The following is a 26,688-nucleotide window of genomic DNA, read 5'->3' as shown; positions in this document are numbered from 1 at the left end:
AAATCCTCCACATTTCCTCCTCGCGTTATAACCGGAACTAGAATTATTCTCTCAATTTTTTGGAATGATCCCTGAGTAAGGCTGCGACACATCTAATGTACCTCGGAGGAGGGGGCATAATGTCTTTAGGCCGTGGTGTCGGCGTATTTTCCTTTGAATCTGTTGAATCCGACGTACATGTACGTTATCAATAAAAATAAAAAATAAAAGCGGGCCCCGCTCCGATTTAAAAAATATTTCGTACGAGAATAATTTGTGAAATTTTACCTAGCCTTATTCTGTCCAATATCGGGAGCACCGACAAAGTACGGCATTTTTCGTATCGAATAACTCCTGTAACTTCAAAGGTTAAAACCTCTTTTTAGCCGACTACCAACAATGGATCTATTGTTGCTATTACTGATATCGTATTTGCTTGCACAAATTTAGTTGCGCAATCTATAATATCTTCAGCGTGAGAAAGAAAAAGACGAAAGAAGACCATAGTACGATGAAAGAGGTTATAGGTAACGTCTTTACGTGAGCGATTTGGCAGGAGTTTCTTGCAGCCCAAATTTGCTTATAGTAGCTGCTCTCAGTGAAAAATCTGATGGCCGCATACTCCCGAGAAGCAACCTATCACCAGGAAACAATACATTTAGGGACGACCTCAGACGGTATCTGTCTTTAGTTTTCGTGATAAAAAGTCAAACTTTCAAATTCTCTTGAGAACAAAAGAAACCCTACAAAAAACGCGCTGACGTACCTAAAATATGGATAGGCCCCTTTGACTTTCACTGATAACTACTGTCTTCTGTGAGTTGACATATTCCAACGATGTAGCAAGTGCCAGTCAATTGGCTTCTTTGAGATTATTATTCATGTTGCTGCTCATGGTCGCGACCCATTAACACCAGCCATAGCGGTTATTCCGGGGCGTCGTGTCAGGTACACCAGATGAATATTTTGCAACAAACTGAAAATAAATTGCTGTCACGATCTTTAATACGGAGTAAAATCAGTAAGGGCATCTTGTCATAAATAACATTTTTTTTTCGTTTTCCTTACCACCTTACCCGAGTTTAATGCATGTGCATATTGTTCCGCTCTTTCATTTGTTACAATCAAAATAATCAAATTCGTTCTTAGTCAATTTATGATTATGATGAGTCTACTTGGATTTTATAGCGTATCATTCAAACAAGATAGGTCTTCCAATCATCGAAGTCAAGTAATCGGAGTAACACCTGTCACTGGTGTTCATTTTCCCCATCCACCATTGTTATCAAAAAGACGATGTGGTGATATCATTATCTCCTGTCCGTTTTTCAGATGGCCCTTTTCCAGAGAAAGTTCAATTTACCCTCTACCTGACGATGAGAAGTTGACCATTGTTCAGGAAAACGAAGCAGAAAGATGTACATTGTATCATGCAATGGCATATGATATTGTCATGCTTGCCAAAATTAGCGGGGTGGGGGTTGAAATGGTCAAAGAGCTCATAATCAGTTGGACGGAAGACCAGTAGCGGAACGACCTCCGTAAGCTACGACTCCAACCAAGCGCTTGAATACATGGTGGTTTTCGGAACCAGTATGAATGAATTATTGTCAAGGACGAAATTTAAAAAAAACTGCTGCAAGAGTATTACCGGTATTATAGGCGCACATAACTAAAAACCATAACTTTCGGAAGCTTACTTATACATGTAATAAGAAACCATTGTTCATTCAGAAATTTATCCAACAATTCTAAGACTAGATTTTCAAAAAATAGTCTTAAAAGGCTTTTTTTATCTGTGAAGGTGTCGGATACCGCTGTTAATTTTTCTTTGCACATTGTATCATCATTCAAGTAAGTCATGATATGGTAGTGACATCTTGTCTCGAGGGTATCCATTTGATACCAACGCACACGATTAGCCAAGTTATATATTTTTCTTTTTCCATTTCCTAAGCCACAATCAATGTATAAAAACAGGTTACTTTGGTAAATTCGTACAGGAGGGGCCCGTTGTTCTCATATCATTTCTCTGTGTCACTACAGGACCTCTTTAAAACTCCGTGCACGACCTTCGGCATCGACTTACATTTTCGTTCACGGAGCCAATCATCCTGAGATTCAGATTTTGATACTCGTACCTCATACACAAAATATCGAGAGTTGGAGTATATTGATGAAACAACTTGTGCCAGGACGGGAGCCGATATCAAACATAGTAAATATAAGACCTACAATAGTGAGATACCGATGGCTCACCTTCAAAAATCTGATAGGATTATCTTTTATCTGAAGGAGGTTGAGAGAATTTCATGTTTCTATAGTGTACCAACGCATCAGGCGAAGTATAGTCAGCACAAATTCAATCTATTTGTTTTGGTGATCATTTCTATCATTTTATCTGTCGTACGGCACATGATGAGTCCCAGGGCTGACAGATACCAATGATGGCAGTTGGCTATATATTGGGATACTGGGTCTAGCTCTTCAGTTTGCAACTCTCCTGACACATTAAACTACTCGCGGTCATCCACACTCCTAGCTCAAAATGAAGGTCCTGATCTTGTTGGCTCTCGTTGTTGTCGCTGCTCATGGTAAGCACACTAACATATATTCAAGGTTTGACATCGGACCTTGCCATCTTTGCCACTGTTATAGATTCTGTTTACGGCAAAAACTGCTGACCTTGCTTTAGTGTCCTGCCTGTTTCACGAACAACCTGTAACTTGTAATCTGTGTTTGGTCTTCGGGTCCTGGTAGTCTAAGACTGAAAAAGAGGCCTGTCACTTCCAATCAGGCTGCCCGCGGGCTATACAGGGTATATTTCTTGTGATACAAAGAGACCTCATGAAAAAACGAACTTCGTAATTAAAATTTCAATTCCTATTCCAGCAAGCAGTAGTCAGCCAAAAGGATGCAATGACTATATGTGCATGATGTTCTGTGAAAATGGCTTTTCCAGGGATGCGAATGGATGTTTCGAGTGCAAATGCAACACAAATTTCGACCGTAAGTGTTACTATGTCTTCTGGCATTTGCTTGGTTTTTCTTTTACTGCAACGTCAAAGCTTTGAGAAATGTGAAGCGCAACGGGTTTTAGCAAAAACAATTTCACACCAACAACCTCTGCCGTTTAATCTTGAGCGAATGGGCTGGATTTCCGCGGTGGTGTCTGATGTGAATTCGGGGATATTCTCTTGTGATGTTTTTGAGCCGTAGAGATTGCGAAATAGATCAATGCTGCGAAAACGAAGCTCGGATAATTTTGTAAATAACAACTAACCACTCGCACGGCTGGCATCTTCTGATTATTCCTCCCCGCTTCCCTTCACAGTACTAGAGGGTATTTTGAAACTCTAAGTTCTCGCGAAGTAACCGCAGGCGGGAAACGGGTGGTGTAAACAGTCTTTCACTGCTTCCGATCTTCTACTGTAATATGCACAAGTGATGTATACACGGGTTCATGTAATTTTTGCTTCGTCTTTCAGATTGCGCTAAAGCTCCTTTGTGCATGATGTATTGTGAGAATGGCTTCAGAAGAGGACTCGACGGCTGCTTTGACTGCAAATGCAACGCCAACCTCGATCGTAAGTTACTGATCATACCATGTCTCTTGAAAACCCCATCAAAAAGCAGTAAATGTATATTTGATGTCGGAAGTGATCACTAATTGACCGATGGAAGATGTGATCGTTAAATTTTCAAGTCAATTCTGAATATTCCGTAAACTCGTCCAAAACAACAATGATTGTACAACTGAAAAAAGACCAGCATCTTCATTGATCTTGAGTGGTATCAGAACCTCTTTCTCTAGTTAGTAAACATGCATGTCATGTTTTGGTCAGATACCGAGAAACTGAGTATCAGACCGAAAAAAAATGGTCAAAATTTTGGGGTCTGTAATATGGGTGGAAGAAAGAGGGAAACGCAAAGAATGTGGCAAGACCGGGGTTGTGATGAACCAAGATAGTTGAGAGGGCAGCAAGGGTCATTTGGAGAGACGGAGACATTCGAAACTGACATGGGGACCAACGATTGAGACAGGCAAACAGGTAGAAGAACTAACCCCTCGTTTTCTATTCTTTTCTTCAGATTGTAAGAACAGAGTCATGTGCGCGATGTATTGCGAGAAGGGTTTCGTGAAGGGAATGGATGGCTGCGACATCTGTAAATGTGCATAGATCTGTCCAAGCAGTCGTACCTTTAACTGTAACATCACGAATTGAGGTCAAATAAATTAAATTAAATTATCATACATTTGTTTTTCTATTAGTCGATCTTTATACTATGTTGAACCGGTCAGGTGTATTGAGTAGGAATACTGACGAACTTCATCACAGAAATGAGTTTGCGACAGAAGTTGATAAATGTCGCAACAGGATGACAAAAAAACCTTCACGAATCACGAAGGTTCGTAACAGCCCGAGCTAATGAACTATGGAGGCATCTTAACATGCATGATCCTGATGCACAATCTCATGTACATCCCGATAGCTACCTAGCCTCCCGGACAGCAGATCAACGTTCAAATTGGTCTGATGAGACTACTGATTGAAACGATAACAGATGAAGAACAATACTATAATTGGCAACTGATTCCTAGAATGTTTTCCAACTCAATTGCGGTCGCCGCCATGGTAACTGTAAGTTCGGACCCTATCGGTGGTAATTCCCAGTAACCCTCTAGCACGGATGGCGTTTTTCATGATACTTCTGTTCTCCGTGATCCGCTAACGGGATACGTGTAATACCACTGGGTTCCGCGAAACTAATTTTACCGCGGTGAGGACCGGAGTGGGAAAACGCTCTTGTTGAATCAGACCTGAAGACATGTTTACCTTTATCAACGTACCAAAAAATAGTCAAAATGAAAGAGGAACCCTGACAATGTTTGTATATTTGATGTCACGGAGTAATCGAGTGATTTGTCTTGACAGGGGCGTACTCACAGGTAACGATTTCAAATACGGCAGTACTCTACTTTTGCCCAGAATCATATTGCCCGTCTCCCCACAGGAAGGCCCTGTTCTTCGCGCCACATTGCCTCAGAGGCTTCCTTTACGCTCCGCTGGTATCTCCGTGTTTAATTGCGATGACGTAAGTCAACAGTCTCCTGGATATTGCGTCGTGTGTGAACACGACGAGAAGCTTAAAGACTCGCCTTGGCCAAATACCATCGGGAATAATCAATGGTGTTGCGTTTGATGCGCTTGATGGATCAGTAGCTTCACTATCACTACAACTGGGAAGAATAAGGATACTAAAAGTAAGTCAGCGTATGGTTCACGGCTATATTTATTGCCATTTCTAAGGGCATCTTGTCATAAGTAATTTTTTTTTCGTTTTCCTTACCACCTAACCTGAGTTTAATACATGTGCATATTGATCCGTTGTGAAAGTCACACTCTTTCGTTTGTTACGATCAAAATAATCAAGTTTTTCTCAGTCAATTTATGATGAGCCTATTTGGATCTTTAAAGCGTATCATTATTAAACGAGATAGGTCTTCCAATCATCGAAGTCAAGTAATCGGGGTAACACCTGTCACTGGTGTTCATTTTCCCCATCCACCAGTGTTATCAAGTAGACGATGTGGTGATATCATTATCTCCTGTCCGTCATTCAGATGGCCCTTTTCCAGAGAAAGTTCAGTTTACCCTTTTCCTGATCGATGAGAATTGTATCATGCAATGGCATATGATAAATTGTCCTGCTTGCCATAATCAGCAGGGTGGGGGGTTGAAATGGTCAAAGATGAAGCATGAGTGAGCTCATAATCAGTTGGACGCAAGGCCCAGCGGAACGGCCTCCGTGAGCTACGACTCCAACCAAGCGCCTAAATACAATGGTGATATTCGGAACCAGTAGGTCAAGTATGAGTCAATTGTTTTCAAGGACGAAATTAAAAAGAAACTGCTGCAGGAGTATTAGCTGTAATATAGACGCACATAACTGAAAACCATCACTTTCGGAAGCTTACTTACATACTCAAAAGAGCATTCATTTGTTTATTCAGAAAACCTTTCAAAATAAAAATTCTAGACTGCATTTTCAAAAAAATTCTTAAAAGGCTTTCTTCGTTTGTTTTCTGTGAAGGTGTCCGATGCAGTTGTCACCTTTTCTTTGTACCTTGTATCATCACATCAGCCAAATTATAGTCAGCACAAATTCAATCATTTTTTTGCTTGTTTTTTTTCCATTTCTATCATTTTATCTGTCGTACGGCAGATGATGAGTCCCAGGGCTGACAGATACCAATGATGGCAGTTGGCTATATATTGGGATACTGGGTCTAGCTCTTCAGTTTGCAACTCTCCTGACACATTAAACTAATCGCGGACATCCACACTCCTAGCTCAAAATGAAGGTCCTGATTTTGTTGGCTCTCGTTGTTGTCGCTGCTCATGGTAAGTTCACTCACTAACTTATATTCCAGGTTTGACATCGGACCTTGCTATCTTTGCCCTTCCCTTGGGCAATAAGATGAAATGTAGCCCTTCATAACTATATGGCGCTTATAGCCCTCCGTGAAGAGGATGTTGGTCTTTTGCGAAGCGTGTACCTGCGTTGCTGCATCGGATTCTTCTCACACCTTCCTCCTGTTTCTTCAATAGGAAAACTACTGGTGGCCGGGTCTGGGGGTTAACTGTTATAAATTCTGTTGAAGGAAAAAACTGCTGACCTTGCTAGTGTCCTGCCTGTTTAACCAACAGCCTGTTACATTGTACTTGTAATCTGTGTTTGGTCTTCGGGTCCTGGTAGACTAAGACTGAAAAAGAGGCCTGTCACTTCCGATCAGGCTGCCCGCGGGCTCTACAGGGTATATTTCTTATTTTGCAAAGAGAGCTCTTGGAAAAAAAAAACTCCGTCATTAAAATTACAATTCCTATTCCAGCAAGCAGTGATCAGCCAAAAGGATGCAATGGCGTTATGTGCATGATGTTCTGTGAAAAGGGCTTTTCCAGGGATGCGAATGGATGTCTCGAGTGCAAATGCAACACAAATTTCGACCGTAAGTGTTACTATGTCTTCTGGCATTTGCTTGGTTTTTCTTTTACAGCAACGTCAAAACTTTTAGAAGCGTGAAGCGCAACTGGTTTTAGTAAAACAATTTCACACCAACAACCGCCACCGTTTAATCTCGAGCGAACAGTCTTCACTGATCCTGATCTTCTCCTGCCAAATGCATAAGTGATGTACACGTGTTCATGTAATTCTTGTTTCGTCTTTCAGATTGCGCTAAAGCTCCTTTGTGCAGGATGTACTGTGATAATGGGTTCAGAAGAGGGCTCGACGGCTGCTTTGACTGCAAATGCAACGCCAACCTCGATCGTAAGTTACTGATCATTCCATGTCTCTTGATAAAACCCCATCAAAAAGCAGTACATGTATATTCGATGTCGGAAGTATCACTAATTGACTGATGAAAGATTTGATCGTTAAAATTTTCAAGTTAATTTTGATTATTCCGTAAACTCGTCCAAAACAACAATGATTGTACAACTGAAAAAAGACCAGCATCTTCATTGATCTTGAGTGGTATCAGAACCTCTTTCTAGTTAGTAAACATGCATGTCATGTTTTGGTCAGATACCGAGAAACTGAGTATTAGGCCGAAAAAAACCGGTCAAAATTTGGGGGTCTGTAATATGGGTGTAAGAAAGAGGGAAACGCAAGGACAGTGGCAAGACCGGGGCTGTGATGAACCGAGATAGTTGAGAGTGCAACAAGGGTCATTTGGAGAGACGGAGACATTCGAAAACTGACATGGGGACCAACGATTGAGACAGAGGCAAACAGGTAAAAGAACTACATGTAACCCCTCATTTTTTATTCTTTTCTTCAGATTGTAAGAACAGAGTCATGTGCGACATGTATTGCGAGAAGGGTTTCTTGAAGGGAATGGATGGCTGCGACATCTGTAAATGTGCATAGATCTGTCCAAGCAGTCGTACCTTTAAATGTAACATCACGAATTGAGGTCAAATAAATTAAATTCAAATATCATACATTTGTTTTTCTGTCGATCTTTATAGTATGTTGAACCGGTCAGGTGTATTGAGTCGGAATACTGACGAACTTCATCACAGAAATGAGTTTGCGACAGAAGTTGATAAATGTCGCAACAGGATGACAAAAAAACTCTTATAACGGCAGCAATCAGGTTGATCGAACCTTCATGAATCACGAAGGTTCGTAACAGCCCCAGCTAATGAACTATGGAGGCATCTTATTAACATGCATGATCCTGATGCACAATCTCATGTACATCCCGATAGCTACCTAGCCTCCCGGACAGGTGATCAACGTTCAAATTGGTCTGATGAGACTACTGATTGAAACGATAACAGATGAAGAACAATACTATAATTGGCAACTGATTCCTAGAATGTTTTCCAACTCAATTGCGGTCGCCGCCATGGTAACTGTAAGTTCGGACCCTATCGGTGGTAATTCCCAGTAACCCTCTAGCACGGATGGCGTTTTTCGTGATACTTCTGTTCTTCGTGATCCGCTAACGGGATACGTGTAATACCACTGGGTTCCTCGAAACTAATTTTACCGCGGTGAGGACCGGAGTGGGAAAACGCTCTTGTTGAATCAGGCCTGAAGACATGTTTACCTTTATCAACGTACCCAAAAAATAGACAAAATGAAAGAGGAACCCCAACAATGTTTGTATATTTGATGTCACGGAGTAATCGAGTGATTTGTCTTGACAGGGGCGTACTCACAGGTAACGATTTCAAATACGGCAGTACTCTACTTTTGCCCAGAATCATATTGCCCGTCTCCCCACAGGAAGGCCCTGTTCTTCGCGCCACATTGCCTCAGAGGCTTCCTTTACGCTCCGCTGGTATCTCCGTGTTCAATTGCGATGACATAAGTCAACAGTCTCCTGGATATTGCGTCGTGTGTGAACACGGCGAGAAGCTTAAAGACTCGCCTTGGCCAAATACCATCGGGAATAATCAATGGTGTTGCGTTTGATGCGCTTGATGGATCAGTAGCTTCACTATCACTACAACTGGGAAGAATAAGGATACTAAAAGTAAGTCAGCGTATGGTTCACGGCTATATTCTAAGGGCATCTTGTCATCAGTAATTTTTTTTTCTCGTTTTCCTTACCACCTAACCCGAGTTTAAAACATGTCATGATGTGCATATTGATCCGTGGTGAAAGTCACACTCTTTCATTTGTTACGATCAAAATAATCAAGTTTTTCTCAGTCAATTTATGATGAGCCTATTTGGATCTTTAAAGCGTTTCATTATAATATTAAACGAGATAGGCCTTCCAATCATCGAAGTCAAGAAATCGGGGTAACACCTGTCACTGGTGTTCATGTTCCCCATCCACCAGTGTTATCAAATAGACGATGTGGTGATATCATTATCTCCTGTCTGTCATTCAGATGGCCCTTTTCCAGAGAAAGTTCAGTTTACCCTTTTCCTGATCGATGAGAATTGTATCATGCAATGGCATATGATAAATTGTCCTGCTTGCCATAATCAGCAGGGTGGGGATTGAAATGGTCAAAGATGAAGCATGAGTGAGCTCATAATCAGTTGGACGCAAGGCCCAGCGGAACGGCCTCCATGAGCTACGACTCCAACCAAGCGCCTGAATACAATGGTGATATTCGGAACTAGAGGTCAAGTATGAATCAATTGTTTTCAAGGACGAAATTAGAAAGAAATACTGCAGGAGTATTAGCGGTAATATAGACGCACATGACTGAAAACCATCACTTTCGGAAGCTTACTTCTAGATAATCAAAAGAGCATTCATTTGTTTATTCAGAAAACCTTTCAAAATAAAAATTGTAGACTGCATTTTCAAGAAAATTCTTAAAAGGCTTTCTTCGTTTGTTTTCTGTGAAGGTGTTCGATGCCGTTGTCACCTTTTCTTTGCACCTTGCATCATCATTCAAGTAAGTCATGATATGGTAGTGACATTTTGCCTCAGGGGTATCCATTTAATACCAACGCACACAATTAGCCAAGTTATAGGCCTACATTTCTTTTCAATTGCCTGTCCAATAATGTATATAAACAGGTTAATATTAGTGAAGTCGTAATATTTTGTCAGCATCATTTAAGGTGCTCTTGCTCTCGGACGGGAACCAATATCAAACATAGCAAATATAAGACCTGATTATAGTGAAAATGATAGCGATGGCTCACCTTCAAATAATGAGATAGTATTATCTATTATCTGAAGTAGGTTTAAGGAATCACATGTTTCAAGTGTACCATCACATCAGCCGAATTATAGTCAGCACAAATTCAATCCATTTTTTGCTCGTTTTTGTCATTTCTATCATTTTATCTGTCGTACGGCACATGATGAGTCCCAGGGCTGACAGATACCAATGATGGCAGTTGGCTATATATTGGGATACTGGGTCTAGCTCTTCAGTTTGCAACTCTCCTGACACATTAAACGACTCGCGGACATCCACACTCCTAGCTCAAAATGAAGGTCCTGATCTTGTTGGCTCTCGTTGTTGTCGCTGCTAATGGTAAGTTCACTAACTTATATTCCAGGTTTAACATCAGACCTTGCCATCTTTGCCCTTCCCTTGGGCAATAAGATGAAATGTAGCCCTTCATCATTATATGGCGCTTATAGCCCACCGTGAAGAGGATGTTGGTCTTTTGCGAAGCGTGTACCTGCGTTGCTGCATCGGATTCTTCTCACGACTTTCTCCTGTTTCTTCAATAGGAAAACTACTGGTGGGGGTTAACTGTTATAAATTCTGTTTACGGCAAAAACTGTTGACCTAGCTTGTGTCCTGCCTGTTTAACCAACAACCTGTTACTTGTAATCTGTGTTTGGTCTTCGGGTCCTGGTAGTCTAAGACTGAAAAAGAGGTCTGCCACTTCCGATCAGGCTGCCCGCGGGCTCTACAGGGTATATTTCTTGTGATACAAAGAGACCTCATGAAAAACTAACTTCGTAATTAAAATTGAAATTCCTATTCCAGCAAGCAGTTATCAGCCAAAAGAATGCAATGACTATATGTGCATGATGTTCTGTGAAAAGGGCTTTTCCAGGGATGCGAATGGATGTTTCGAGTGCAAATGCAACGCAAATTTCGACCGTAAGTGTTACATTGTCTTAATTTCTGGCATTTGCTTGGTTTTTCTTTTACAGCAACTGCAAAACTTTTAGAAGTGTGAATCACAATGGGCTTTAGTAAAAACAATTTCACACCAACAACTTCCACCGTTTTATCTCGAGCGAACAGTCTTCACTCATTCCGATCTTCTACTGCAATATGCACAAGTGATGTACACGCGTTCATGAAATTCTTGTTTTGTCTTTCAGATTGCGCTAAAGCTCCTTTGTGCAAGATGTACTGTGAGAATGGGTTCAAAAGAGGACTCGACGGCTGCTTTGACTGCAAATGCAACGCCAACCTCGATCGTAAGTTACTGTTCGATCCAATAAAGAACGATGCGGTTGTAAAAATTTTCAAATCCATTTTGAACATTCCTAAAACTCGACTTAAACAACAATGATAGGGTAACTGAAAAAAGACCAGCATCCTCATTGATCTTGAGTGGTATCAGAACCTCTTTCTCTAGTTAGTAAACATGCATGTCATGTTTTGGCCAGATACCGAGAAACAAAGTATTAGACCGAAAAAAACCGGTCAAGACTTTGGGGTTCTGCAATATGGGCGAAAGAAAGAGGAAATCATAAAGACTGTGGCAAGACCGGGGGTGTGATGAACCAAGATAGTTGAGAGGGCAGCAAGGGTCATTTTGAGAGACGGAGACATTCGAAAACTGACATGGGGACCAACGATTGAGACAGAGGCAAACAGGTAGAAGAACTAACCCATCGTTTTCTATTCTTTTCTTCAGATTGTAAGAACAGAGCCATGTGCGCGATGTATTGCGAGAAGGGTTTCTTGAAGGGAATGGATGGCTGCGACATCTGTAAATGTGCATAGATCTGTCCAAGCAGTCGTACCTTTAACTGTAACATCACGAATTGTGGTCAAATAAATTAAATTCAAATATCATACATTTGTTTCTCTATAAGTCGATCTTTATAGTATGTTGAACCGGTCAGGTGTATTGAGTACTTCATCACAGAAGTTGGCGACAGTGGTTGATAAAGGTCGTAACAGGATGACAAAAAAACTCTTATAACGGCAGCAATCAGGTTGATCGAACCTTCATGAATCACGAAGGTTCGTAACAGCCCCAGCTAATGAACTATGGATGCATCTTAACATACATGATCCTGATGCACAATCTCATGTACATCCCGATAGCTACCTAGCCTCGCGGACAGCAGATCAACGTTTAAATTGATCTAATGAGACTACTGATTGAAAAAAAACGATAACAGATGAAGAACAATACTATAATTGGCAACTGATTCCTAGAATGTTTTCCAACTCAATTGCGGTCGCCGCCATGGTAACTGTAAGTTCGGACCCTATCGGTGGTAATTCCCAGTAACCCTCCAGCACGGATGGCGTTTTTCATGATACATGTACTTCTGTTCTCCGTGATCCGCTAACGGGATACGTGTAATACCACATGGTTCCGCGAAACTAATTTTACCGCGGTGAGGACCGGAGTGGGAAAACGCTCTTGTTGAATCAGACCTGAAGACATGTTTACCTTTATCAACGTACCAAAAAATAGACCAAAGGAAAGAGGAACCCCAACAATGTTTGTATATTTGATGCCACGGAGTAATCGAGTGATTTGTCTTGACAGGGGCGTACTCACAGGTAACGATTTCAAATACGGCAGTACTCTACTTTTGCCCAGAATCATATTGCCCGTCTCCCCACGGGAAGGCCCTGTTCTTCGCGCCACATTGCCTCAGAGGCTTCCTTTACGCTCCGCTGGTATCTCCGTGTTCAATTGCGATGACATAAGTCAACAGTCTCCTGGATATTGCGTCGTGTGTGAACACGGCGAGAAGCTTAAAGACTCGCCTTGGCCAAATACCATCGGGAATAATCAATGGTATTGCGTTTGATGCGCTTGATGGATCAGTAGCTTCACTATCACAACAACTGGGAAGAATCCCGATCCTTCTCTTACACGTCATTACATGCATGAAGCTACACTAACTCAGTACAGAAAGCTGTCTTTCCCGCTGTCGTCACAGGTTTTGTTTATGTGTTGGGTATCGAGGTCGGTCAATCAGTGGATGGGCGACGGAGAAATACAACACACATTTCTCTCTCAGTAACTGGCGGATGAAAAAAAAGATTATGAACATGGTGCCCATACTCCCGAAAAGCAAACTACTCACCAGAAACTTCTTGGTACCATGTAAAAATAAGATTTCAAGTCTATTAAGACCCTCCTCACTATAGCTATTTTTCAAATTCTCTTGAGAACAAAAAAACTACCACAAAAAACCCGCTGACGTGCCTTGAATACGTTAAGGCCCCTTGAATTTCACTGATAAGTACTGTCTTCTATGAGTTGATATATCTAATTGGCTTCTTTGAGAGTATTATTCATCTAGCTGCCTTCTGGCCGCGACCCATTAACACCGGCCACAGCGGTTATTCCGGGGCGTCGTGTCAGGTACACCAGATGAATATCTTTGTAAGCTTTACACACTGAAATTAAATTGCTGTCACGATCTTTAATACAGAGTCAAATCGGGCTTGGCGCATAACGTGCTGTGAAAGAAATTGAAAACCAAGCATTTGTGGAGTTCGGTTCTCGGTATACCCTGATCTTTCGAACCCCTTAATTTGTCCGTGCCTTGTTATTGGAAGATGGTCCGGTATGAAAAGAAACTCTGGGATACTAAAGTAAGTCAGCGTATGGTTCACGGCTATAATTATTGCCATCTCTAAAGGCATCTTGTCATAAGTAAAAATTTTTTTCGTTTTCCTTACCACCTAACCCGAGTTTAATACATGTGCATATTGGTCCGCTCTTTCATTTGTTACAATCAAAATAATCAAACTTTTTTTTAATCAATTTATGATGAGCCTACTAGGATTTTGCAGCGTATCATTTAAACAAGATAGGTCTTCCAATCATCGAAGTCAAGTAATCGGGGTAACACCTGTCACTGGTGTTCATGTTCCCCATCCACCAGTGTTATCAAATAGACGATGTGGTGATATCATTATCTCCTGTCCGTCAGTCAGATGACCATTTTTCAGAGAAAGTTCAATTTACCCTCTACCTGATCAATGGTTGATATTAGTGAAGTCGTAATATTTTGTCAGCATCATTTAAGGTGCTCTTGTTCCAGGACGGGAGCCAATATCAAACATAGCAAATATAAGACCTGATTATAGTGAAAATGATAGCGATGGCTCACCTTCAAATATGAGATAGTATTATCTATTATCTGAAGTAGGTTTAAGGAATTACATGTTTCAAGTGTACCAACGCATCAAACAAATTATGGTCAGCACAAATTCAATCTATTTTTTTCCTTGTTTTTGTGATTTCTATCATTTTGTCTGTCGTACGGCAGATGATGAGTCCCAGGGCTGACAGATACCAATGATGGCAGTTGGCTATATATTGGGATACTGGGTCTAGCTCTTCAGTTTGCAACTCTTCTGACACATTAAACTACTCGCGGATATCCACACTCCTAGCTCAAAATGAAGGTCCTGATCTTGTTGGCTCTCGTTGTTGTCGCTGCTCATGGTAAGCACACTAACTTATATTCCAGGTTTAACATCGGACATTGCCATCTTTGCCCTACCCTTGGGCAATAAGACGAAATGTAGCCCTTCATCATTATATGGCGCTTATAGCCCTCCGTGAAGAGGATGTTGGTCTTTTGCGAAGCGTGTACCTGCGTTGCTGCATCGGATTCTTCTCACGACTTCCTCCTGTTTCTTCAATAGGAAAACTACTGGTGGCCGGGGCTGGGGGTTAACTGTTATAGATTCTGTTTACGGCAAAAACTGCTGACCTTGCTAGTGTCCTGCCTGTTTAACCAACAACCTGTTACTTGTAATCTGTGTTTGGTCTTCGGGTCCTGGTAGTCTAAGGCTGAAAAGGAGGCCTGCCACTTCCAATCAGGCTGCCCGCGGGCTATACAGGGTATATTTCTTATGTTGCAAAGAGAGCTCTTGGAAAAACGAACTTCGTTATTAAAATTACAATTCCTATTCCAGCAAGCAGTTATCAGCCAAAAGGATGCAATGACGTCATGTGCATGATGTTCTGTGAAAAGGGCTTTTCCAGGGATGCGAATGGATGTCTCGAGTGCAAATGCAACGCAAATTTCGACCGTAAGTGTTACATTGTCTTTTGGCATTTGCTTGGTTTTTCTTTTGCTGCAACTGCAAAACTTTTAGAAGCGTGAAGCGCAACGGGTTTTAGTAAAACAATTTCACACCAACAACCTCCACCGTTTAATCTCGAGCGAACAGTCGTCACTCATTCCGATCTTCTACTGCAATATGCATAAGTGATGTACACGTGTTCATGAAATTCTTGTTTTGTTTTTCAGATTGCGCTAATGCCCCTTTGTGCAGGATGGGCTGTAAGAATGGGTTCAAAAGAGGACTCGACGGCTGCTTTGACTGCAAATGCAACGCCAACCTCGATCGTAAGTTACTGTTCGATCCAATAAAAAGCAGTAATCGATGTCGGCAGTGATCATTAATTGGCTGATGAACGATGCGGTTGTAAAAATTTTCAAATCCATTTTGAACATGCCAAAAACTCGACTTAAACAACAATGATAGGGTAACTGAAAAAAGACCAGCATCTTCATTGATCTCGAGTGGTATAAGAACCTCTTTCTCTAGTTAGTAAACATGCATGTCATGTTTTGGCCAGATACCGAGAAACAAAGTATTAGACCGAAAAAAACCGGTCAAGACTTTGTGGTTCTGCAATATGGGCGAAAGAAAGAGGAAATCATAAAGACTGTGGCAAGTCCGGGGGTGCGATGAACCAAGATAGTTGAGAGGGCAGCAAGGGTCATTTGGAGAGACGGAGACATTCGAAAACTGACATGGGGACCAACGATTGAGACAGAGGCAAACAGGTAAAAGAACTAACCCATCGTTTTCTATTCTTTTCTTCAGATTGTAAGAACAGAGCCATGTGCAGGATGTATTGCGAGAAGGGTTTCTTGAAGGGAATGGATGGCTGCGACATCTGTAAATGTGCATAGATCTGTCCAAGTAGTCGTACCTTTAACTGTAACATCACGAATTGTGGTCAAATAAATAAATTCAAATATCATACATTTGTTTTTCTATAAGTCGATCTTTATAGTATGTTGAACCGGTCAGGTGTATTGAGTACTTCATCACAGAAGTTGGCGACAGAGGTTGATAAAGGTCATAACATGATGACAACAAAAATTGTATAACGGTAGCAATCAGGTTGATCGAGCCTTCATGAATCACGAAGGTTCGTAACAGCCCCAGCTAATGAACTATGGAGGCATCTTAACATGCATGATCCTGATGCACAATCTCATGTACATCCCGATAGCTACCTAGCCTCCCGGACAGCAGATCAACGTTCAAATTGGTCTAATGAGACTGCTGATTGAACTCTATGAACAAGACTGTGCTTCCAGAAATAACCAGTATCAACTGCATTGATCACGTAGTGGCATCAGGACTCTTCCTTTTTAAAAACATGCATGTCAGTTTTTGATCAGGTACATGTATACCGAGAAAAAAAATAGCGCACCGAAAAAAAAAGTCCAGTCGCATAGAATTTCGAGCTACTTGATATGGGAAACTCAGGGGCAAGTCTCCAGGAGCAAGATGAACGGAGATATTTAAGGGGGTCGCAAGGGTCATTTGGAGAGACGGAGATATTCGAAAACTGGTGACCAACACTTGAGACAGCGGCATAAAGGTTGTTGAGGAAATAGATCAATAACCGCAGACAGGTAAAAGAACATTTTTTTCTATTGCTTTCTTCAGATTGTCAAACAGAGTCATGTGTGACATGTATTGCAAGAACGGGTTCGTGAAGGGAATGGATAGCTGTGACGTCTGTCAATGCGCATACATGTATATTCATATAGATCTGTCCAAGTGGTCGTACTTTAAACTGTAATGCGGTCAAATAAAGTACAAATGGTATTTAAAGTTTCATGCCTTAAGTTTTTTAATTCTTGTTAGTTTAGTTTGTTGGACCGGTCAGATTTATGAGTAAGAATACGAACTTTATCTCAGTTGCAGAACTTCATGATGTGGGCTTTGAATTGGTGAGTGTGGCCTCAGACTCACGCCGCACCCATCTTTCACCGATAACAAAGGGAACGTAGATACACAGAAGGAACACAGAAGCTTTCGTCACATAAATTCACCACTCGGGTGATTAAGTTCCTTTAGGGCGTTTTGACGACTACCACATAAGAAGATAACAATGGCTGTTCCTATACATGTAATTCATTTGGTCCTTTTTGAAAGTTACCTATCTTCTCAAGCAAGTTAAACTCTCCTGGGGCGACTCAAGCAATTAGTTGGCAGGTAATTAAAAGTTCCCATAGCGTTTAGTATTCTCCTTTTACGTTGCCTTCGTTTCAATAGTCGTTGTGTTTCGAAACTACGTGGGGAAAATATGAGGTGTGGTGTCTTAATGTTCCCTTTTCGCACTCACTGCATCTCCCAATAATGCACACTGCAACTCTTAAAAGTTTGGAGTGATCATTTTAGCAGTGGAGACTCTCCCGTATATATGCTAAAGTCTGCCGCCATCGGTGGCATCACGGTTGGCTAAGATGACAAGTAATTTACAACCTTCCTTGACCATCAAACGGAATGTGTATGCACATTACGTTTGCTGTTGAATTATACCATATGTGTATGCACAATACGTTTGCTGTTGAATTATACCATATGTGTATGCACATTACGTTTGCTGTTGAATTATACCATATGTGTATGCACAGTATCTTGAGCCAAACTCTCTTATAGCGCTGGATAGTGGTTTGCTACCCCTACGACAGACCGAGGACTGCAGATAGTTGATTGTCTCCTATTCTTCTGTTCACTGTGACCAGCTCACTGAAACCGTGAAATTACACATTTCACTTCCAAATAAATCCCTTGTCAACCTTAAGAATATTATAGGGATTGGAGGTGACAGACCAATATCGCTAGTTACTTACACATTTCTATCTCAAGCGATTATGAACTTGACTGGGCTCTTTATCAATTAGGTTGAAACGTGAAATGCACGTATCAGTTAGACCTGTCAATTTCTTAAGCGATTTTTAGGTGAAAAGTGGCGAATTTAGATTCAATATCGTGTGGGACATAAAAAACTGATCCAAATATGAAACTGCAAGAATAGTACAAAGGCTGTACATATTTCATAACGGACACATAATCATAATAGATCCTTGCCATTTCACCAACAAAATTATCTGAGGTCCATAGGTAAAAATGAAATGTTAAAAACTTGATCAAAATTTGATGAAGAAATGCTGTTACAGAACCTCGACTCAAAATGGCATGACACTACATGCAATTTAGGATGGACTATTACCAGACTACAGCAAATGCGTATCGGTGTTCGCAGGGTGGGGCTACCTCCAGGCAGTGTAACCGACAACACAGGGGTAGGGGTCGCGAAAAATCGTTAATAATCGTGCGTAGGCTACGTACTATTATGATCGGCCTCTTAACCGTATCGTAGCCAAAGGGAAGAACCGCGACAGATCATCGGCTTGTTGCCGATCAGCCGCACTTTCACCGATTATTAGCTAAAAGTGTCGGAAATGGTCGTGGTACGTGCGGTAACCACTGTCACTATTATAACAGGATTAGTGTCAGTCGGGAGAGAAAAGTATTATCTATGATTCGACGTGACTGGAAAAATGTGTGGGTATCATAAATCACGTTTACTTAGAGGACGTGGCGGGGGAGAAAATATCATCAATACTTAGTATGGTTTTCTATCAATTGCGAGTGTTTCTTACCTATCAACCTAGTGTTTCCCAACCAAGGGGATAATTACTAAGATTCTTACAGCTTCTTTTATACTAATGAAAATAGGCAGTCGGCGTTTACAAAATATGAGATTTGCTTTAAGAATCTGGCGTGCATTTCCTATTGGAATTTTAACACAAACCATGTAAGCTAACAATGAAAAGAAAAAGCCTTCGGGATCTTGTAAATTTTAATTACTCCAACACTAGAGATGTGTACTAGTAACCTGTGACGTTTTCCGAGATATTACACCAACCATTTGAACAGGAAATAGTAGGCGTCGCCTCAACCAACAAACAACATTTTATTCTCTCGACAATTCGACAATCAATCGGCACTAGCAGCGTGCACCAAGCAATTTAAAGAAATCGCGTGCATTTTTCAAAACGTGACTACACCACGTGGCTGCATTTAACAGTTTGCCTCGTGATTTCATTGGTTTCGTTACAAATGAGGCCACCGGTAAGACTCCGAGCAACAATCGACGATTGAGCGACAACGTGAGGTATGCACGAGAATGTTTATCACGGAAATCTAGCAAAATCGTGTGGCTTGGGATAAAATATCATTTCATAAAACTATAACATAAGCTTTTGGCACGATTTGATTGTCTGTTCCGACTATGAACAACCAGACCAAGTCAATAGTGAAACCGCTCGTGGTGTGATGTCCTTTGTATGTGTCGCGAATTGGCAAATGTTGACGTATACGCGCAAAGGCAAATGCCTGCGAGATTTTTAAATCCTTAATAGAAGTTCTACGTTTTTGCTTTGGAGCTGGAGATCGAGTCGTCTCTTTAGTCTGAAACGACACGATGCTACTGAACGATAAAAAGCCTCAGCGACATGACAGGCATTTACCCCAGCTTCTTCTTCTTCTTCTCGTTCGCTCTAGACAGTCAAGTCCGATCTTCTGATGTATTCTATGGTGTTTCGCAGCTGTTGGAGGTCTCCATAGAGCTGGTCTTGTAGGCTGGTACCTTCTGGCCAGAAGTCTTTTCTCAGAGCTGCCAATCTCGCATATCTTGTCAGGATGTGTGCCACGGTCATCGGTTCCGTGGCACATGGGCACAATTTACCCCAGCGTATACTGCTAGCTTTAGGAGTCCGCAAACCATCCTGCTATACAATACAGATGACATGTCACTATTATCATACATTTTTGGGTATCTGTCGAGTACACAATTGGCACTGAGATCTACCACGTATCTTTGGTTGGGTATTTTCGGGTGACATATTCAAAGAGCGACTAATTGGGAAAGGTACTTTTGGGAAACGGAGTATCAAATAATGACAGCCATTAGTGGCCTGGAAAAATGTTTGGTTATTCTCCGTCAACAAATATAACGGTCATTAATTTAGAGTTAGTTCTAATTATAATAGGGAGGTGAAACAGCATGAAGGCAGTAGTAACTTCGGCTATATGAAGAATTGATACATGCTATACATGCGCATTTTATACCTTTTTTCAATCACGACGACTATTGTCATTAATGATGCCAAAAAAGGTGTTTGGCCTTTGGAAAAGCTTTTAATGGATTTTGGTCAACACGATATGCCCCCATATAGTGGCTTCACAGCGGCCATGAAACACCCTATAGACGTTAGATGTTTTTTCAGAATCTCAAAAACCCATTAGGGGGGTCTTTCATTTTATCGAATAAACTGTACGGGCGTAATTTCTTCCTTACGCTTGTTTCCATGCTTTACCCATTGCAAAATATTTTTAAAAAGTCAAAGGAACTCGCACCGAATCGAAAATGGTGTGGGAAGAGTATAGGCATTGGGTGTAAGAATACCCAGTTGTAGAAAACATCATTGCTAACAAGAATAAAGACATTGTTATAGTTGTATCATTGCTATTAAGTAAACCCACGTCGACGAAAATTGTTCACTTGGTAAGCATAATTAGAATATAAAGTTCTTTCTTCGAAGTAGACAATTCATACAATGTTGAAGCGCGGCCCCTGTTCCGTTATAACACGGGTTTCGCAAACATCGCTGGATATTTAATGAAAATCTAATACTCTGGCTTGCTTGTTCTAGTTTGTCTTGCAGTTTTATTCATATCTACCGTCCCCAGTGGCAATTCCTCTTTTCACAAGATATCCTCTTGTTCCTGTTTCCCGGTATTGTCCACGTAACACTTTAATAGCCAGAAAGCGGCATGACTAGTTACCACTTAGACACAGTGCGAGGGCTCGAATTGAGTGAAACTGCAGTCAACGCCCGTGAGAAGACAGAAAGCAACGGAATGACACAACCCGAGGCTACGCCGGAAAAGAGCATCGACTCAAAGGATTGAATCAAGGTACATTTGTATCAGAGCATTAGTCATGGGGATATTGGTCGAATAGTCAATCCCGTTTCTTTTATACTTTCCTTGCTAGTTTCTGGCGATCTGTAAATTATCATCTTGTTGACGAAGTTTTAATGTAAAACAGTAAAGCTTCTAGGCTTCCAGGTGAACATCAGCATTAGCATCAACAATTTGAACAACAACCGAGGAGACGGTGACTATCTGCCAATATGCACATTTAACATCACTTGTGAATCGCTGACGGACGTGGATATTGTTTGGCTAGCATCGTTCGGAGCGAACCATCGGAAAAGAGAGCAAGTGGTGTTTGCGAGAAAACAGTAAAACGTGATGTCATCGTACGATGAACCTATTACCAGTGTTGTTAGCCTCTAATTATGGTTTCTGCATCCTAATGTATGGTGGCTGATTAGATGAACATATTGAACACCTATTATCAAATGGGTCGGATTGGGTTTGGTTAAGAAATCGAATTAAGCACTGGATCGTGGACTGACTATCACGTTCCTCATTCACATTCAAAGAAGTAAAAAGTGGAGAAATTATTTTGATTAGAAGTATGCCCAAAGCGATGCGGACATAACATTTGCGATGGACCATTGAAGGATGCAATTGCATAGGCATTCTGAGTGAAGTTAGTTCACGCTCTAGTCTGGCATGAAGCAACAAATTACGCCGCTTTTAAAAGCAGACGCAAGGCATAGATAAAAAACTGAGCTGTGAATTCCCGACCGTTTTCATTTTCGCGCAGGTAAGGCCCCCTTAAGCCCCTACAAATAAAAAACCCCTGAGAACATAACAAAACATAAAGATCTCTGGGCAGGAGATGTTAAACATGAGAATTTGCCAGCTGCTTAAACGTGGACATGAAATCTTTCGTGATATATGTACCAAGTTTCCCTTGGCATTAAAAAAGATAGACCTTTGGTGGTAAAAGTGTTGTAAACACAACCTGAAGACAGGCGTGTACGCTATGTTATTGTAAAATAAATGGTTGCGGCGAGTGGGTATGAGTGTTAAAAGGCGCGTTACCTTTGGATAGTATTGACCACATCGTCGAATGCAATAAAAAATACTAACAATGATACATGTTTTTTTTATGTTTGTAGTGCGGACACCTTCAAGCCACTCCATTGCTTGTCTGACAGTAGCCTGCGGAAGCGGTATAGTCTCGTCCTATTGATCATTTCTGGACGACTTTCCCGAGCTGAGAACACGTTTTTCTTTACGGAGGAACAGTTACTTGGACGAAACAACATATTTTCTTAAATTGTCTCATTAGACTATTTTCCGAATAGTGCTATGGCATACAAGTTCATCAAGTTCCATTCACTCATTACAAAATATCAAAGCAAATAAAACGGTGAGAATAATCTACCACACGCTGATCCGGAAAGATTTTCCTAAAAATGGCTGGCCGCTATTTTTTCAAATACGAAAAACATGAATAATGATTGGCTGAAGCATAACACGCGTCGACTTCGTGCAGTCTCGCCATTCTCTGCATGCAGACCATTGAAACACACAAAAGGGATCGGATATCCATCTGTTGGTAGATACAAATGTATGAATATCATGTTTGCTTTTGGTTCATTGACCTAAGAGGAGACTTCGTCTGCACCTTATTTTTTTACTCTTTGCTGTAAACAAAATGCATGCACCAGAAAAAGCTGCAATATATGGTGATCAGGGGTTTGAAATTTATGCCCAAAGCACTGAAGTCGATGTTCGACCATTACTCTATTTGCAGTTAAAAGAATTCAAGCCTTGCCAAATACAAGGTCTATACTCTTTAAACAAAGCCCGCCCGCTGAGCACGAGCCCTCAAAACCTTAACATTTGACATAACATGCGACATCACTTCTCTGCCACGTACCATTTTGATGGAACAGGCTAGATAGAAAGGTAGCCTATTAACCGCAGAAATCGAAAACGCATCATCAGTTGTGAATCAAGGAAAATATCACTACGTAAAGCAAACACCAGACCAATTTGACGTAATGCAATGTGTGATTTGTCGAATTGAAGTTTACCCAGTTCTGTCAGATGGCCTCCATTTGGATCCATTTATAGTTATTGAACAGTCCAATGTCATTTAGGATGTTTAGCGCCTGACAGAGTGTCAAAGCGGATTTGCCAAGCATGACTACGGCTGGGGCGAGTGTGAACCGGGATACCGGCGACGAGTAGGCCAATCAAACAATGGGAAAAACTAACGAGGTTATAGAAAATTACCTAATGTATATACAAGCTCTTCTGTTAAGGCAAGCGGTTCGATGCTTTCGGTTACGATTCGATTATTTCAGTTAAACGGACCGTTGTTATATTATTATCACGTTATTTTAGCCCTCACAACAGAATTCAGGTTTAACCCAATAATACACGGTCTATTGTCTTTGAACAAAGCCCGCTCGCACCTAGGCCTAAATTCCCATTGTTCCGCTCTCTTATCAAAGGATTATCAGGGCAAATCTTGATCACATCGACCCCCCCCCCCACGAAACGGCTTTTAGGATGGTCGATTGGCCGAAACTGACAAGGGCAAATTAACGCGATGATTGGTTTGTGCGCTCCGATGTTTTCGGGCTGTTCCCGATAGTTACGGATTTAGTCAAATGAGACTGGCTACATGTGGTTCTATGTGTGCCGTTGCGGTCCAATACGTTAGTTTGTGGTTAGATATGTTTGGTCGTGGTCCGATGAATGTTTCCATCTATCTAAGACAGTGACAACGAATAAATGCGATTGTGCTCCAGCCACGCAAACACAATTTGCACTTTATAGGAAAGGAGGGTTTTTGCCTTCGGAATCACTGATGGCATTTCCGGTGGGATTTGGTTCAATGTAATTAGCGGTTTGTGCCATGATTGGTCCGTGTCCTCCTAGTAAACCACTAAGATGCAATTCTTTGCACGGCTTCATGGCAATTGAAGTAGCGAAGAATTGTCGGTTGATAGCCCTGCATGTGTCCGGAAAGAGGTCACCGTACAATTTTTGACTGTAATTCTTTTACTACTAATTCGATTCCGTTCTGGAGAACATCGTACCTGACTGGGATGATTTGTCCGGAGTTCTAAAATAAGCGCTGGAAATTGTCCCAAGTACAGTGAGGTTTTATGTTCAATTTAATCGGGGAGTTTTATGGTTCATTCTGTAATTCGAAGACAGTTCTGTCAGCATTCTGAAGTACAGAGACAGCTTCACCATTCATAAAGCGCCGTAGTTGTCCATCAGGTTCATTGTGGAAAACTGGCCGCGAGGTATTCGTATTTATTGTCAGCACAGAGATATCAAAAGGGTCAGTATGTGTATCATCAGTGTCATACCGATTGTGACATTTGCTGTGCGCTGATCTCGGAGTAATACATCACGTAGGTGATTTAGAGTCAGCTGAAGCACAGCCCCGGTTGATCAGCAGCTTCCGCTATAGCTGCTACAGGCTGTCCACGCCGTAATTATGACGGATCGGGGTGGAAAACACAGGTGTAGGGCTATAGACAAGGCATGAGGCTTTATTGGTTATTTCCTCTTGTTATTTTGGCGTCAAATGTCTGGGATTGACCGGTCCATCGAACTTGAAAGCTAAAGACTATTTTAGAACACCTCAGCCTGGATTCAAAGCAGAGAGGGAAAGAGAGGAAACTACAGTAGAATTTCAAAGTACGTCCCCAACATTGTTCGTACCAAAGTTGAACGAAGTTTTCTTTTAAATCACGGTCGTTGTGTTGTACGGGTTTCGGGGGAAGCCAGGGGACTTGTGCTAAAAAAATTACCAAGAAGGCGGGAATGTTTATTAGACAGTGGCAATAAAGAATAGTAAAACATCAACAGTTGGGCTGATAAGTACACCAAGCTGCTAGTATAGTCGTCGTTGTACCCGAGGATAAATGTTATCAGTAAAAAAATGTCAAGAAGAGGTTATTCTTTTAGGCAAGTTGGATAAATTCATTGACAACTGAAAGTATTTTACGGTGGTTGTTGCCTAGGGACTAACACAGTAGCTTTTAAACACAATCAACATCTTAATGCTCATCGTTTACAAAATCATACTCTTCTCCGTAATCAGCCTTTGGCTCGTGGGGGGTTTTGGTTTCACGGGAGATTCGGGGGCCAGCTGCGACACGATTGGATTTATCTATAACCGCTGTGTTTACTCGTGTAACGACCATTTCTAACGGTTATTAGTTAAATCGTTTAATCACACATAAGGCTGGGCCAAAGCAGAGCATTTCTAACGGTTGAGACATCCTCATGTTTGCCTGGGGAATTACATTTAAACGGCGTAATCTCTTGATAATACCAAGCGTTGCATAAGGAAAAGTGTGCTGTATAAGGAATTACAAGTAGATAATGAGCATCCTTGGTGCCATCACCGTTCCAGGTGCGAGGAGGAACGTGGAACAAGTATCGGAGAACCAGACAAATTTTGTAAATATTGGTATTCGATATAGTATGGCGTCTCGTCGCATAACAGCGCGTTTTTCATTCAGTTGCTCCGTTACATCAAGCTGATAGTTGCGACCAATACAAATGTTCCGCGATATTTATGTTTATGAAGGTCACAATTACATGAAACGGTTGGGCCAGGTATTAAAAGGTGAAAAAAACTGATTTTCGTGCGATCCTTTTCTGTAAGTCGGAGCGGAGGAAGGGGATTTTATTGATGGTAGAGGTCAGAATCGACACATTTCAAGGAAAATACCACGAATTAGGAACATTATGTCCCCAACACACACTAAAATGCAAGAAATCCCCATGATTCATGTACATGTAATCAAAAACCATACTAATACGGAAGTGATGAAAATACATGTACGAAGGGTTGGCACACTGTGGGTTCTAAGAATTTGAGAGAACAAATAATATTTTCACCAGACAAATAATTTCCAATATTTCATAGTCTGATACGATTTTTTTTTATCGCATCTCATCCATTTAGAAATTAATTTTGAATCGACCCCAAACAACAGGTGTGAACTTCTTTAAAAATTGTTGCAGAAAATAAATCCTTAAAAAATAGAAATTCTTTTTTTCCTTGCGGTATGATGAAATTGAGAATTTGATATAATAGTTTTCTTTTGGAAGAAATACAATATTGTACATTTTCCAGGTTGATTGGTGCATGGGCAATATTCAATTAGGTACAACATAAATATATACGAAATTTGAATGAAAACAAAATGTGTCAAATAATGCAAAAATGACAATACTGACGCCAACGCTCAAAGCGCTTCACAGAATGAGTGCAGTCTTTATACCCGGTATATCCACATAACTTCATAGAACATCAAATATTGGTGTTTTTTAATACAAAAGAAATTCTTGCTAGAATAACGGTTTGAAAAGCAAACTAGTTTAGTAGGCCCTACCAGGGGCATATTGCGCCTGAGTTTGAAGAAGGATTGTTGTGTGGAAAGACAGTAAGACGACGTAGATTGTCCTCAGTTGTTAG

The 26,688-nt window shown here is 41.1% G+C and overlaps 3 protein-coding genes across 7 annotated transcripts in view; 2 read left to right on the top strand and 1 right to left on the bottom strand.

Moving 5' to 3' along the window:
* LOC135492708 (uncharacterized) overlaps positions 1–26,688 on the bottom strand; it is a 46,253-nt gene that overhangs the window by 9,080 nt on the left and 10,485 nt on the right. The gene's annotated exons all lie outside the window — the stretch shown is intronic.
* Positions 2,414–7,988, top strand: LOC135492461 (antistasin-like). 3 transcript variants are annotated; one of them, XM_064778962.1, is made up of 4 exons: positions 2,414–2,573; positions 2,872–2,988; positions 3,468–3,566; positions 4,072–4,234. In XM_064778962.1, exons 1-4 carry the CDS (start codon positions 2,528–2,530, stop codon positions 4,158–4,160), a joined length of 351 nt encoding a protein of 116 aa, XP_064635032.1. In that variant the 5' UTR covers positions 2,414–2,527; the 3' UTR covers positions 4,161–4,234. The 3 variants fall into 3 exon arrangements, with proteins under 3 accessions (XP_064635032.1, XP_064635034.1, XP_064635033.1); XM_064778964.1 differs by lacking the exons at positions 2,872–2,988; positions 3,468–3,566; positions 4,072–4,234 and adding exons at positions 6,875–6,991; positions 7,213–7,311; positions 7,826–7,988 and having other exon boundaries at positions 2,464–2,573; XM_064778963.1 differs by lacking the exons at positions 2,414–2,573; positions 2,872–2,988; positions 3,468–3,566; positions 4,072–4,234 and adding exons at positions 6,258–6,386; positions 6,875–6,991; positions 7,213–7,311; positions 7,826–7,988.
* LOC135492545 (antistasin-like) lies at positions 10,359–16,203 on the top strand. 3 transcript variants are annotated; one of them, XM_064779088.1, is made up of 4 exons: positions 10,359–10,505; positions 10,971–11,087; positions 11,315–11,413; positions 11,857–12,017. In XM_064779088.1, the coding sequence occupies exons 1-4, from the start codon at positions 10,460–10,462 to the stop codon at positions 11,943–11,945; spliced, it is 351 nt and encodes a 116-aa protein (XP_064635158.1). In that variant the 5' UTR covers positions 10,359–10,459; the 3' UTR covers positions 11,946–12,017. The 3 variants fall into 3 exon arrangements, with proteins under 3 accessions (XP_064635158.1, XP_064635157.1, XP_064635156.1); XM_064779087.1 differs by lacking the exons at positions 10,971–11,087; positions 11,315–11,413; positions 11,857–12,017 and adding exons at positions 15,123–15,239; positions 15,461–15,559; positions 16,044–16,203 and having other exon boundaries at positions 10,395–10,505; XM_064779086.1 differs by lacking the exons at positions 10,359–10,505; positions 10,971–11,087; positions 11,315–11,413; positions 11,857–12,017 and adding exons at positions 14,496–14,646; positions 15,123–15,239; positions 15,461–15,559; positions 16,044–16,203.

The sequence above is a fragment of the Lineus longissimus genome, chromosome 8 (genome assembly GCF_910592395.1).
Source record: "Lineus longissimus chromosome 8, tnLinLong1.2, whole genome shotgun sequence".
NCBI lineage: Eukaryota > Metazoa > Nemertea > Pilidiophora > Heteronemertea > Lineidae > Lineus > Lineus longissimus.
The sequence above is the reverse complement of the archived record's forward strand: the minus strand, read 5'-3'. Positions and strand labels throughout refer to the sequence as shown.

What these genes read in the sequence shown, in the direction of transcription:
- LOC135492461 (XM_064778964.1), top strand. Translation starts at nt 2,528, where the DNA reads ATGAAGGTCCTGATCTTGTTGGCTCTCGTTGTTGTCGCTGCTCATG. An exon ending in CGTTGTTGTCGCTGCTCATG is followed by an intron (nt 2,574 to 6,874) that starts GTAAGCACACTA and finishes TTCCTATTCCAG; the next exon opens with CAAGCAGTGATCAGCCAAAA. An exon ending in ATGCAACGCCAACCTCGATC is followed by an intron (nt 7,312 to 7,825) that starts GTAAGTTACTGA and finishes TCTTTTCTTCAG; the next exon opens with ATTGTAAGAACAGAGTCATG.
- LOC135492545 (XM_064779087.1), top strand. Translation starts at nt 10,460, where the DNA reads ATGAAGGTCCTGATCTTGTTGGCTCTCGTTGTTGTCGCTGCTAATG. An exon ending in ATGCAACGCAAATTTCGACC is followed by an intron (nt 15,240 to 15,460) that starts GTAAGTGTTACA and finishes TTTGTTTTTCAG; the next exon opens with ATTGCGCTAATGCCCCTTTG. An exon ending in ATGCAACGCCAACCTCGATC is followed by an intron (nt 15,560 to 16,043) that starts GTAAGTTACTGT and finishes TCTTTTCTTCAG; the next exon opens with ATTGTAAGAACAGAGCCATG.